This window comes from Dryobates pubescens, chromosome 1, assembly GCF_014839835.1.
Source record: "Dryobates pubescens isolate bDryPub1 chromosome 1, bDryPub1.pri, whole genome shotgun sequence".
Classification (NCBI taxonomy): Eukaryota; Metazoa; Chordata; class Aves; order Piciformes; family Picidae; genus Dryobates; species Dryobates pubescens.
This window is the reverse complement of record NC_071612.1, coordinates 36,497,813-36,511,195: the sequence shown is the minus strand read 5'-3', so window position 1 is coordinate 36,511,195 and position 13,383 is coordinate 36,497,813. Positions and strand designations below refer to the sequence as shown.

The 13,383-nt window shown below is 38.4% G+C and overlaps 1 protein-coding gene across 1 annotated transcript in view; it reads right to left on the bottom strand.

Moving 5' to 3' along the window:
* The window catches only part of PDS5A (PDS5 cohesin associated factor A), an 84,782-nt gene that overhangs the window by 10,915 nt on the left and 60,484 nt on the right, over positions 1-13,383 (bottom strand). The window contains exons 18-26 of the mRNA XM_054163914.1: positions 12,765-12,870; positions 11,124-11,284; positions 7,990-8,113; positions 6,659-6,817; positions 6,359-6,427; positions 5,537-5,673; positions 4,246-4,369; positions 3,655-3,859; positions 3,006-3,120 (exon numbers count right to left, since the gene is read on the bottom strand). Coding sequence (XP_054019889.1) covers positions 3,006-3,120; positions 3,655-3,859; positions 4,246-4,369; positions 5,537-5,673; positions 6,359-6,427; positions 6,659-6,817; positions 7,990-8,113; positions 11,124-11,284; positions 12,765-12,870 — 1,200 coding nt within the window. The remainder of the gene's footprint in view (positions 1-3,005; positions 3,121-3,654; positions 3,860-4,245; positions 4,370-5,536; positions 5,674-6,358; positions 6,428-6,658; positions 6,818-7,989; positions 8,114-11,123; positions 11,285-12,764; positions 12,871-13,383) is intronic.

Below are 13,383 nucleotides of genomic sequence, written 5' to 3'. Positions count from 1 at the left end.
ACTGCAGCTCCCACACACAGCAATGTCTTAAAATTTTTTTATCAGCTCTACTAGCTTTTTCTTAAGAAACCACAATCCATTTGAGGATATCATAAACAAGTAACAGCATCCAAAAGTGTAAACAGCATCTAGACCTTTAGCACAGTCCTCACTGTACTCTCTGGAATAACCTGCCAAATTAGTGCGGTGCTATTATTATATCTGCAAACACTGCCCAACAAAGTTTTTCCTCACCCAGATAAGATTAGAAGCAAGAATTCGGGTGCTGCAATCATCTAGATGAAATTCTGTACTTACTACCCTGGGCTATATCTGTGTTCCTATCAACAATGCACCATGACACACTCAAAATAGGCTTATACAAATCACACTGCTGATAGACAGTTACCTACACTACATGATTCAATACTGGAATACAACAGGAGAGGACACCCAAAAATGAGGTGGTCAGATTCTTGCTAATGCTCCATTGGGGAGGAAAAGAAATCCTTGCAGACAGACATCATGGAAATAACTTTCCCAGTTTTCTTCCTTGAATCTACTTTATTTATGGGGAGATTCCATTATATTTTGACTAGAAGTTTGGTTTAAGAATTTTCCACTTATGATATACAGCACAACTGGTTTATCCATGCCATAATTCACTGTCAAGTTTCACAGGTGTGTGTGGCTAGAGGGTCACCAACAGTCCTAATATGGTAAAATAATATTTAATTGGGAAAGACAAATGGGTGGGTCTGAGAAATGCAGACTTGGCCACTAATTTACTAATTACTGGCAAACTAATTTAATTCTGAAGCTCTGCAGGAGAGATTACCTTATAGAAAGAGACTAATAAAAAAAACTAGAAAAACAGGATGACTAAATGTTAGGATTTCCTGTGCACAAAAGCCCCAGTCTTCCTAATTGATACAAATTAAAGACTGTAACACAAGAGATGAATGAACAATTCTCTCCCAAAACAAAAAAAAAGGGTTGTGCTCCACCAAAACAAAGTTATCTGATAATCCAACAAAATGCATCCAAAAGCCATAAAGGCATAGTAAATCAGTCTGTTAGGTATCTTTACATCCATCTATTCACTCTTCTCAAGAATTTACATGAGATGAATACAGGACCAGTTACATACCACACTGACCCAGCTTGTCCAAAACCCTGTGTCAGCCAAAGATTACTACTGAGGACAAATTTCATTGTGGTAATTGCAGTTAACATGTCAACTTCAACAGCTTGATTTCCTTAGTAAGTCAACAAATCAAATCAAACAGCACCAACCCCGAACAAGACCTTTGCAGAACAAATGGGAATTTATGCAGAAGAAATCTGCACCTAGAGGGACCCAGTCACATAAAGTAAGTTCGTTCCTTCTGTATATCTATTTCAGTATGTCAGGAATGTCTTAACATAAAAACCAAACCCAAACATACCTCTGTAGGACAAGCTTTAAAAACTTTGTTAAGAATAAATATTACAGATTATGAGTAAGGAACTTGCTAAGCATGTATTTCTTCACATGACTATATTCAGGCCATGCCAAACCAAGAGAGACAACTACAAAACACACTGCCAAGCTGCTTTTCCAACTTTGCAAGCTTCTATGTTAACATTTTAGAGTGAACACTACCACTCTCAGAGCTCCTGAAAAGAACACTGTATTACATTATATGAGAAAAATGTTTTGCATTTATCTCAGAAGACTCTTCAGTGATGTATTCCTGCCAAAATTCCTGTACAGAGCATTTCTTTGTTTGGAGCAGCTCTCTCTGGCTTGTTTGGCCAGCCTGTGACAAACATGAGAGAGGAAATTTGACAACAAAGGAAAGCTGTACAAGGGGTGTCCAAAAAAGCTCTACGCACCAGACAGCACTTCTCAGAGAACGTATTAGCACAATAACTTTGGATTGGAACTTTTCCCATGCATTTTGGATAAAGTACATGCTGGAGGACCCTTTCAGATGTTGCCAGGAACAGGGAGTCCTGGGATGAAATGTTGACTTGATGACTAGGCAAGAAGTCTTCACTGACTTCAGGTTCTGACCAGGTATGAGTCAAGTAACTCAGAACAAATGATTTTTTTCATTTAAAGAAAGAATCAGACTTGAACTCTCACAAGTGAAGGTACAACAAAAAGAATTAAGATGTAAACTGTCCTATTAGTGCCAAGAACAAATTGCTTTTCTGATTATGTGTGCTGTAGTATGCAGTTATACATGCCCTTAACAGAGCTCACAGTTCCAAACATAAATGCAAACCCCCAAATGCTAAAATCTAAGCATGGGGAAGACACTTCAGTTTTTAAAACTGTTAAAATTTATCCTTTTTTAAAATGCATTACAAGACACAAAGAAATATGAAAATTATACTTAGGATATAAAAGATGGAGGGATACAAGAAGGTCTCAAACTGGAAACAGTATAAAATACGCTTCTGTATGGCAGGCTTGTGGGCAACAGTCTTTGCTGAATACTTGAAGAAGCACTAAGCCTGCAGCTGTACAGTGCAAATGAGAAGTCAGCAGCAAACTCAGAGTGAATTCTAGTAAGTTTCCAATGGAAAACTCAAAAGTTTCCAATGGAAAACTGAAAAATCTCCAATGGAACTGGACTTTGACACAGTATCAAGGGCACTGTGCTTTTAAGCCTTGGAGAACATCTTTATTTTACAAGTTCAATGGTATGTGAACTGAGACTACTTGGCACCTCTTATGTGTGCTGGTAAATTCTACATGTATTCCTAGGCCCAAATACAAGAACCTAAAATCATTACCCCACTTTAAAAGAAGCCTAAACAACTCACTAATCTGGTATACTACAGTGTGGTCTACCCTTTGGGCTTTCAGAATACACTGCTCAGCATTTCCTGATGCCTTTCTTCCTTTGGTTTAAATATTACACACTCCCAAGATTACTGTTTTGCAAAACACTGTTGATAAAACAAAGAGTTCCTCTTCCCGATTATTTTCTTTTCCCAAGCACAGAATAATTCTAGACTCAACTAACACTTACTCTTTGACATCACGAAGCTGGTCAACATCCTGAGGTTTTGTGAAATCTGGATCATGTGCCAGTAGGTGAATCATGTATGGTACCACATATTCAGGCAGCAAGGATAGCAATTTTTCTACAGTAACCAAAATAAATCAGAAATAATCTCTGTATTACACATACACATGCATCACACTTTTTCCAAGGATTCATTTTGCAAATATGAAATGCAACATGTCAACTTGCATTTTCTTCCTACACATTTTCTTTCTAATGAATCATTAAAAACAAAGGAACAGGTTTAACTACTACATTAAATACTTGGTCTTACTTCTGAAAGGTCATAAAGCATAAAGTGTCAGAAAACAGCTTTTTTTTTTGAGCAAAACTACCACCACACTAACAGCATTGGATTTTACATGCATGTACCAAGAAGCATTTTATGGATGAAGATAAATCAAGTAAATTTAGATTTGAATGTGTCTAATATAAAGACGAGGAAACATCTTTATATTAGATGTTTGTGTTATATTAGATGTTTGTATTATAAAGATGAGGAAACAAACATATCCAATGCTTCTTTACAAAAGCCATTTGTTTAACTTTTAATGATTACTTCTTTCAGTTTAGTATTTGACCGTTGTGTTCTTCACTTTACTAAAATACTAACCATTAGCCATAGGATTCTGCTTAATATATTCTCTTCGTATACTGATGTTTTTGAGCAAGCACTGCCTGGCATGTGCTCTTCTCTCTTTCACAGGGTCTTTGGCACACAAAGCAAAGATTGCCATATATTCCAAAGGGAGAAGTAATTTCACAAGTGCCTTATGCAGTTTCTGGGCAAATATCTGCCTCACTTGGTAGCACTCATCCTAGAGCAACAAAAAAAGTAAGAATGCAACTTGGTCTTAAAAAACCCCAAAGAAACAAATGAAAAAAACCACCTCTTCCCTCCCCCCCCAACCCCCAAAACAACAAAGCAAACAAACAAAGGGCAAAAACCAAACCCAAAACCAAAGAAACACAACATCAAAAAAACCAACCCCACATGAAACCAAAAACCAACCCAAAGTGGAATTACGAGGAGGCATTTTAAATATATCAACAGGTGCAGCACAATAGATATCTGAAATGTCAAGAACTCTTGACAGCTGCTGAGGAACAGAAAATACTCAGTGTAGCAGCAGCAAAAGCTCAGATGTAAGGACTCTGAACTCAGTTAATTAAGAGTCTCTTCAATTCAAACGCAGTTACTTACATTAATGACAAGTGCACAGAGCTGGAACTGTTCTGGGGTAATTATTTCATGGTAACAGGGTTCCTGTGCAAGCTTCATTATTGCACTACCAGCAGCTAACCGAAGTCGAGACATATCCGATTTACTGTGTAAACAGAAGAGAAAAAACCCAACAAAACACAACTCAGCACAAGTATCCTTAAATTATTTGCATGTCACAATTTCTTATTTTCACAAGATCAATGAGCAGTTAAGGTTTTGCCCTCTCAGATCAGATCTCGTTTCAATAACTTCAGATCGAGACAAATTATCCCAACAAAATCTGTGAAAATTACGTGCTCTGCTTCCCCACAAACACTGAACTCCAGTAAAAGAGTGAACAGCCAAGTATCTTGTTTTCATATCACTGCCTGAATGAAAGCAACTCTTCTGACACAGATTTTGTTTTCCTTTCCTTCATCCTCAGAATAAAGATGAGGTGCAAAGTTATCTCTCTGAATGAAGAAACTCCACCAATCATCACCCAAGTCTCATTTTAGCACTTAACTCCTGCAGGTCTTCTACTTGCAAGAATGTCTTTTACTTATCAAGACACCTACAGAGTTCTAAGTTAGATTATTAGAAAATTACAAGGAGGAGGGAACATTAAGAATATTTTTATACTGTCATTCCACTTCCAATATTAACACTCCAGTCAGATCATAGACTTGTTTTGGTTGGAAAAGACCTTTACGATCATGAAGCCCATCCATTATCTAACTCTACCAAGTACACTACTAAACCATGTCACTCAGCACCACATATCTGTGGCTTTTAAACACCTGTAAGGATGGGGATTCAAGCTCCTCCTTGGGGACCTGCTTCCTATGTTTGAGAACCTTTTCAGTCAAGTAGTTTCTTCTAATATCCAACCTAAACCTCCCCTGGTGCAACTGGAGGCCATTTCCTCTCATCTATCACTTGTAACTAGCTGGAAGAGTCAAACACCCACCTCACACTAACCTCCTTTCAGCGAGTTGTAGAAAGCATTAAGGTCACCCCTCAGCCTCCTCTTCTCCAGGCTAAACAGTCCCAGTTCCCTCAGCTGTTCCTCACAAGACCTGTTCTACAGACTCTACATTGGCTTTGTCACCCTGCTCTGGACCCCATTCAGCACCTCAAAGTCCTCCTTGAAAGGAGGGCCCCATTCACCATCCCATTACCCAACACAAGGCTTACCTTAAAATTCTTAAAAAGCACTAAAAGAATTAAGAAATATCCTTTGAAATTCTAAATCAAAACCAATAGAGGCCTGAAAGGAACAACACCTGACCTGATTCGCTTCTGTTCTGTCAAGTCTCCTTCACTGACCAGCATAGCCGACAATAACCGGAGTGTGGAGTTGGCAGATTTCGACTGGTTGTTCTTCATACCCAACAGCCAGCGTACCAAAAGTTTAATGGCTTGCACCTATCAAGCATCAACAAATCCACAGTGAACTTCCTTCCTAAAGCTGGTACAGCACTTAACCCTGCTGCTGCCAAACTAAAATTGCTACAGCCTCCTAGTTATTAGAGCAGATACATTTGGAAAGGAACAGAACAAAGCAGTAAATATTTACAGAGTGAAGAAGGAAGAAACAGTCTGTGGACATCAGGACATTTCAACTACAGTTCAGTGTCTTCTCACAAGTGCATCTAGAGGATGTAGGATACTTGCTACATGGTTGAAAATAAAAGCAACTAGATCAAACATTTCTAGAAATAGTCATAGTTAGATTCACAGTAAATAGCCTATAAAGATTAATCAAATTCCTCAGGGTCTCAGTTTATTTCCAATCTGCTTACAGTCAGGAAATTCAAATTACCTTTGCTTGTAAGGAAAACTAAAACCTTTGAGTCTCTTTATTTGCTCAGTATTCAGCATAATTAATATTAGTAAGTGAAGACACCATCTTGAACAGCATCTACCAGTTCAGTAACAGTGTGGATACTCCACAAAAAACTCCAGAATGCTGCATATTCTGAGGATACTCATGCAAAAGTATGCAAAGGAATTAATTTGTTCTAATCCTCTCCATTGCACAACTTGGAAAAGGGTAAATCATAAAACTCAAATATGCACATTATTACTCAACTATATGCACATTATTCACCTTTGCTAGTACTTCTGGAGAAACTTCTTCATCTGGAGACCACAATTTTCCATTTTTCTCACCTGTTGACTACAGACATTCATGTAAGTTTAAGAACTGGTTCAAGCCATACAGAAAATACAGAAGTAAAGGTATGGATTACGGTCCCTCTTACGCAAAGATCTTTACAGTGCAATTGTCAATGTCCCAGCCATTTACAGAATGCCCCTTTATTGACTTGTTTAAACAAAGTTTTATTCCCTACAGAGCTCTTAAGAGGCAAACACAATAGCAAGGACTTCGGATAAAAGTAAACCTTACCCTGTCATTCATTAGGAGATCTTTCACAATGAAATTTGCAACAACAGATTTCATTGGAGAAGCAAATTGGTCTGGAGCCAACATGGAAATATGACCCAATGAGACTAATGGAGTTATAAGTTGTTCTGGTACATCAGCATTCAAACTTCTACTAAGAGGCTGAGGAAGAAGAAGAGAAAGAAAAAAAAAACCCAACAGTTAAAAATTCAACTCAAGCTAAGTAAGCCAGCATGCCTAAAAGTCATAGATTTTACTGCTGGATTGCTGATGGGTTTCACAGTTTTTCCATTAAAATTAATAAGGTTAGCAAATTGAAATGAAGAAAGAGTAACCAAAAGCCTCAGAAGAGGTAAGGACAAAACATTATCTATTCTCTTCCTCTTTTAACAGTGGAATACATTCAAACCTGGGAGACATGAGAAAAACTGACTCTGTTCTATCCAGGAGTTGTGAAAATCCAAATGGCAGAAAATAACAGCAGGTCAAAAGAAAGAAAAAAAATCCTTGGAAACCACCAAGGATATTTCTGTTAGCAATCAGCATCTCCCTTCTAGAGAACAGTCACCAGGACAATTCCGTGCTGCTGTATCACCCAGCACCCTGGCATCTTATTTTGGCATTAAGAGAGGGAACATACACTCCCACAGAAGTCTAAGCAAAGATCAAACTCTGAAGCTTAATTCTAAGCTTTTCACACTTCTGAATTATGCATAGGTTCAACGACAGCCAAGATGAAGAACCTAAGGTATTTTACAAGTGCAGATTAATAATGTTATTATTTAAGTGACTGCAGTGAAAAGTAATAACCTCTCTGCTCTGCATGAAGTGACTCTTTGGCTTTACAACTCATCTAAGCAAGCAGTAAGTGAGCAGTAAGCTAATATCTGAGCTGATAGTCAGGTAGTCATTCTGCACTACCTTCCTCAGTGAGAAAAGTGCTGCATGTGCTAAGACCTTAAAGCATGGTAATTGAATATAGCTTCAAAGCAGAGGATGCTATCTCTCCCTTAGTATCTGCTAAATGTGTCCTCGTGGGATTTTGATGTGCAACATTCCAGCCTATTTAGCTTATTTTCCCCTAACTTTTCCCATGTTGACAAAAATTGAGTATCTTATCTATCAGACATCAGAATATTACTAAGCTGTGACTAAGACACAAACATTAATGCCTTACTACTGTAAAATTAATGACTTATCTTGACCACCACCCTGACCTATAAATTTTTATCTCTATTTTAATAAACAGCATGCATTAAATAATGTTAATTACTATTATCAATGAAGAAACACAGAAACAAACCTTAGAAACAAAAAAAAAACCCATGACATACCTCAAAGATCTGTGCAAGTTGCACTTCTTTATTTGAAAATATGGCATGTATACAGTGAACAGCTTGCTTTGCCTGATGAGGAGTGCCTCTTTTTGCTTTCTGATGCAAAATTGGAATTAGTGTTCTGTGAACATTAAAGAAAATGCCTTAAAAAAAAGCAATTTGCAATCTACCAAAAATAAAGCTCTTCACCTACACAAATCTACCTCACGGTCTTATAAATCAAGTATTCCTTTGAAGTCTGTTCAGGAAAGATCATAATCATAAGGTGAAAAGCAGGATGGAATTGCATTTAGTAGTACTTGTTGAGCATCTGACTGTACACATTTAAACAGAATGAAAGCCCACAGGGAAAATTCTAACATGAAAGAAAATAATGATCGAAACAAGGCCATTTAGGAAGTCAAATATAAGGTGGGGGGAACCTGACAGGTTCAGCTAGGGTAAAGCCTAGGGCTTGTTACCCAAGCTTGGAAGTGACAGGGCTGAAGAAAATTTATGAAAGCTAAGAATAACCATTAAATATCAGTGTGTCTACAGGACTTCACTGCTTCAGCTTTGGCCTTTAATCACAAGTACTCAAGTGAACAACTACTTTGTTCTGAGCTTTCGCATTTGGATTCCCTGAACACAAGGCCTTGAAGGAAGCACCAGGGCAGAAGCCACTCCAGAGACCAGGTAGAGGTTGGTCAGACTTTTGAGTTCTATTCCTGAGAGAGCATTGGAAAGGCAGGCCTGTCTTCTAAGAGGTCATCATCTGACACACTAAGTCATGAGATTTACCACGCAACTCACCCAGCAACTGACAGAGAGAACAAAATTGCCTAGAAAGCATCTGACATAAAAACACCTAAAAAAAAAAAAATTCCTTGCTTTCTTGAAAGGCTCAGTAACAATGCATCATTCAGCACATAGATTATTTATCACCCAGTCTTCACTGACACATTCTACAGCATCAAAATTGGCAACAAGAGGTGGAAGAGCAGCTTGCAGAGCAGAAAGAAATCTCAAAGCATTCTCCTCAAAAAAAAAACCTCAAATCTCAAAACTAAAGACACCTAGAATAATGTTACAAGCATCCTGAAGTACAGTAACTCCTCGAACCAGCTAAGATTCTGCAAGTTGGATTAAATAAGAACAGCAGAGAATCCAGTAAAACCTATAACTGATAAGCTTCAGTGCCTGAGCTACAGTTCCCTAGTGTTAAGTATATGCACAAGCACATGCCAAGCATCCAAGTATTGACTACAAATCACACCTCATCACACTCCAACTGACATGTCTGCAAAAGGTGAAACCTGACATGTTTACCTGCACTTTTAAATGTTTACACCCCATCCACAGGCTCACTTTGAGCATGGCCAACCTTTCCATCAGCAGGCCATGAATTAGTGCCTAAACCTATTCATTTTGCATATGAGGAAGAACTTGGGCTGCTGGTGGTGAACACTACTTCAAAGGACAGCAAGCAGCATGCTCACAGGTTACCTGAAACAAATCATCTTGCTAATTATGATAAAGACTTATGAATATACGAGATCTGGAACATCTACTTGTTCTCAGACTTCTTTTTCTTTGTGGCAGAGTAAACACTGACCTGGTTTTGGCTTTCAAAACATTAACCTGACTTGCTTGCAAAACCATGTCAAAGGTGAGGCATCCATTTTGAATAGTTATATTTTTAAGTTGCTTAGGACTGCTGAGGCACGTGGCTGAGGCACGAAGCCAGAAGAAATGTCAGCAAGGCCATCTTCTTTGACAGAAAATTACATAGCCCAGCAATGCAGAGTCTGGACTAAACTCTAGTAGGGGACTATAGACAATTTGGACTATATTGGGACTGACAATGGAGATTACTGGGCTGTTCCTTTTCTTCACCCCTATAAATGTCTTTAAAGTGTCTTATATATGAGTTTGCACCATTTTTCTTTTGAAGCACTGAGAACTAAGGGGTACATTGCCATGCATTTAGCACAGTGGTTGAGATGCTATTTCAATACAGGAGAACTTGAAACCTGTCCTTTATAACCTAGATTAGTTAGTTACTAAAAGGCTTTAGATGCTACCCACATGGTCTGTGAATACTTCATAGAATATGCAGCTTTAATCAGCAGTTAAAGCATGAATTGCATTATGATGACTTATAGACAGCCAATTACTGTTAGAAATTCATGCCTGCTTTTGGATCTTGCTTCCCAACTTGTTTCATAACAAACAGAGCTGTTAACCATCAGAGATTGTATTTCTGTTCCTTACCAAGATAGAAAAATTGTGTGAAGGACAGATATGAGCAGGAACGATGCCAAGGAATTACATCTTCACAGTGTTACTGCTGTTGTTTATTTTGTAACCTGGGAAACACTCTATGTGCTGGTTCTAATGTATCTAAGAAGATTTTTAGGAAGTAACTAACATCTTCAATAAATACACAAAAATCAGGAGAACAATGAACTTAAAAAACATAGAATGGCTTAGGTTGGAAGGGACCTTAGAAATCATCTAAGCCAACCTCCCTGCCATTGGCAGGGACACCTCTCAACTGCTCAAGGCCTCATCCGACCTGGCTTTAAACACCCACAGGAAGGATGCATCCACAGCCTCCTTGGGCAGTCTATTCCAGTGCCCCACCACCCTCATACTGAAGAGCAACTTCTTAAGATCCAGTCTAAACCTACTGTCCCTCAGCTTAAAAAAACCCATTCCCTCTTGTCCTATTGCTAGACACCCTTATGAAAAGTCCCTCTGCAGCCTTCCTGTAGGATCCCTGAAGGTACTGGAAGCCAGCTATAATGCCTGCCTGGAGTCCTATCTTCTCCAGGCTGAACAACCCTAGCTCTCTCAGCCTGTCTTCATAGCAGAGGTTCCTCAGCTCTTGGAACATCTCTGGGGCCCTCCTCTGGACTCACTCCAGCAGCTCTGTGTCTTTCTTATGCTGAGGACACCAGAACTGGACGCAGTATTAGACATAGCAAAAATGAAGAGGCAAAACCAGAAAGGCAGTGAAGGAATACAAAATAATGGTAGGGAAGCTCTTCATATTCCAGAGACTGTCATTTCAGGGGCACCATACTGAATAAATCTCAGACAGGCAGAATTCCAGGTATAGAAGGCAGCATGTAAAGAAATGCACTCACGATCTTATCTGTGGCAAGTCTGTTTCTATTTTGTGACCCGTGTTTCTGAAAATCTGTATGGCTGCCTCAGCTACCTTATCATCTTCCATCCTGAGGCACTGCAGCAGAGACTCATAGGTCTCTGCAGAGTGGAACGAGGTAGGATGTGTAAAGGACAGAACCTGCAGATAAGAGATGAAAACAAAGGTGTACTTATTCACTGCAAAGGAATCATCAGAAAAAACAAAATTATAGCTGTTTATGAGCATTACCATCAACATAAATAGCTATTACATGCTCATAGGAGATTATTACATTCAGTAACTACATTTGAGAATGATATAGATGTTTTCAAATAAATTAACCTATGCTTTGTTCTTCAGGTCCTCCAAGTATTTTATAAGTTGCTGCATTATTTGGATATGTAAGTATACTATTTAAACACACACATATTTGAGAGCATTCATTTATACTCCAGACTACTTAAGAATGCTTTATTTCCACTTAAGTTAGCTGAACTGAAATCTTCATTTCTCCAGAATCTGTAGTCCCTGAGCAGAAAAGAAACCAAGTTCAAGATATCTATTGTCCTATTATTATTGTCCTTTTAATCTAAAGCAAATTAAATATAAATATTAAAATAAATATAAAATATAAATTCTGTTTAATAGAAGAAGCATCAAATAAGTAACTAAGCATACAGACAATCGAGGCAGGTCAAGGGAAAACAAAAGCCTATCCCAAAGCAAAACCACATTAAGAATAGCAAAGTTCAGATAACATAAGGTAGAGAGAACAATGAAAAGTTGCACATTATTTTGTGTATTCCTTGGATTTATCTTATCTTGGGTTCTCTGATCAGTTTTTTACTTGCTGAATATCCATGTGTGAAATGACATTCTCAAAGATACCCACATCAGAGCAATGTCTTCACCCTAGGCAGGCTTCTTTTTTTGAACTACATCAGCAAACAGACATTATTTCCTTGCATACTTGTGTTTCCAGAACTATTTCCAGCATGGCTGCCAGTACCAAATTTGGTGTAGTATGTCCCCATAAACCCTACCTCAGTCATTCCCACTTCTGAAAAGTCTCACTTTAATTATATGACTCTCCCCTTCATTCTCTCCAATATTATACACTGGCCTTTGTAATATATTGAAAATAAAGCCTCATTAGTGAGCTGCTAAATCCATCACAGATGTTTTCCAGATACTTCAAATCCTCCACTTCTCATCCCCATTAACAACACAAGTTCCCCCATCCTCTTTTATTTTTCCTCTGCATAACTTGGCTTTCAAGTTTATTGCTTGCTCTCCTTTCCAGTGTCATACTGTAGGCCCCAAAGAACACGCCTGTTCCATTTTCCCTATTTCTGATCCTCTCCCTTTACCTCTACACCTTCCTCTCCATGACTTCTGTTGCAGAAATCTATTTCTGCTTTCATGTTCGTATTTCAATTCTTGGCACCCTTTTCAAAACATACTTCTTCCAAAAAACCCATCTTTTTTACTCATTCCTTTCTCAGGCACTAATAACTGAGCACTTTAATACAATAAAAATATAACTATCCAAACAACATTAGAACCCTCCTAACATGAATTCAGTCACACCACTTTTGTCCCTTCCAGTACAAACTAGAGCTGCAATACTGTAGGTTACCTTGAGAAGTTCGAGTCCTGCACGAATAGCAGTATCAGGACTTACACCCTCCTCTTCATCATCAGCTGTCCCCTCTATGGATTTATTCATTAGTTTAACTAGTGCACTGAAATAAAAGATACAAAAAGAAAAAACATTGCATGAATGTGACAATGTACAATACTAAATGCATGAGATTAATTGGCTTGGACATTAAGTAAAAGGAAGGCCATAGTTCACTGAGGGGAGGTAGGTGCTGTGGTGTTTTGGTTTTTTGGTTGTAGATTTTGTGCTTTTGCTTGCCCCTTTTTTTTTTTGAAAATCAAGCTATTCTATTATTCCTTTCCCTTCTGACTTCGCTTTCTGCAAAATTAATTCTTCAGGAAAAAAAGCCCAAACAACATCCCCCCCCCCCCCCCCCCCCCCCCCCCCCCCCCCCCCCCGCCACGTTGGCAGCATTCAGATCAACACATAGTTGCACGAATTTTAGAATATAATTAGGTTGCCAGACAAGTCTCAAAAGAAATCCAAATGTTCTCTTACACAATCCCACGGTAGCTAATTAATTCAACTGCTATACAGAAGATTGTGTTGCAGTTAGCTATGTGAAAATTACGATCATCATCTTCACCTTAGGCCC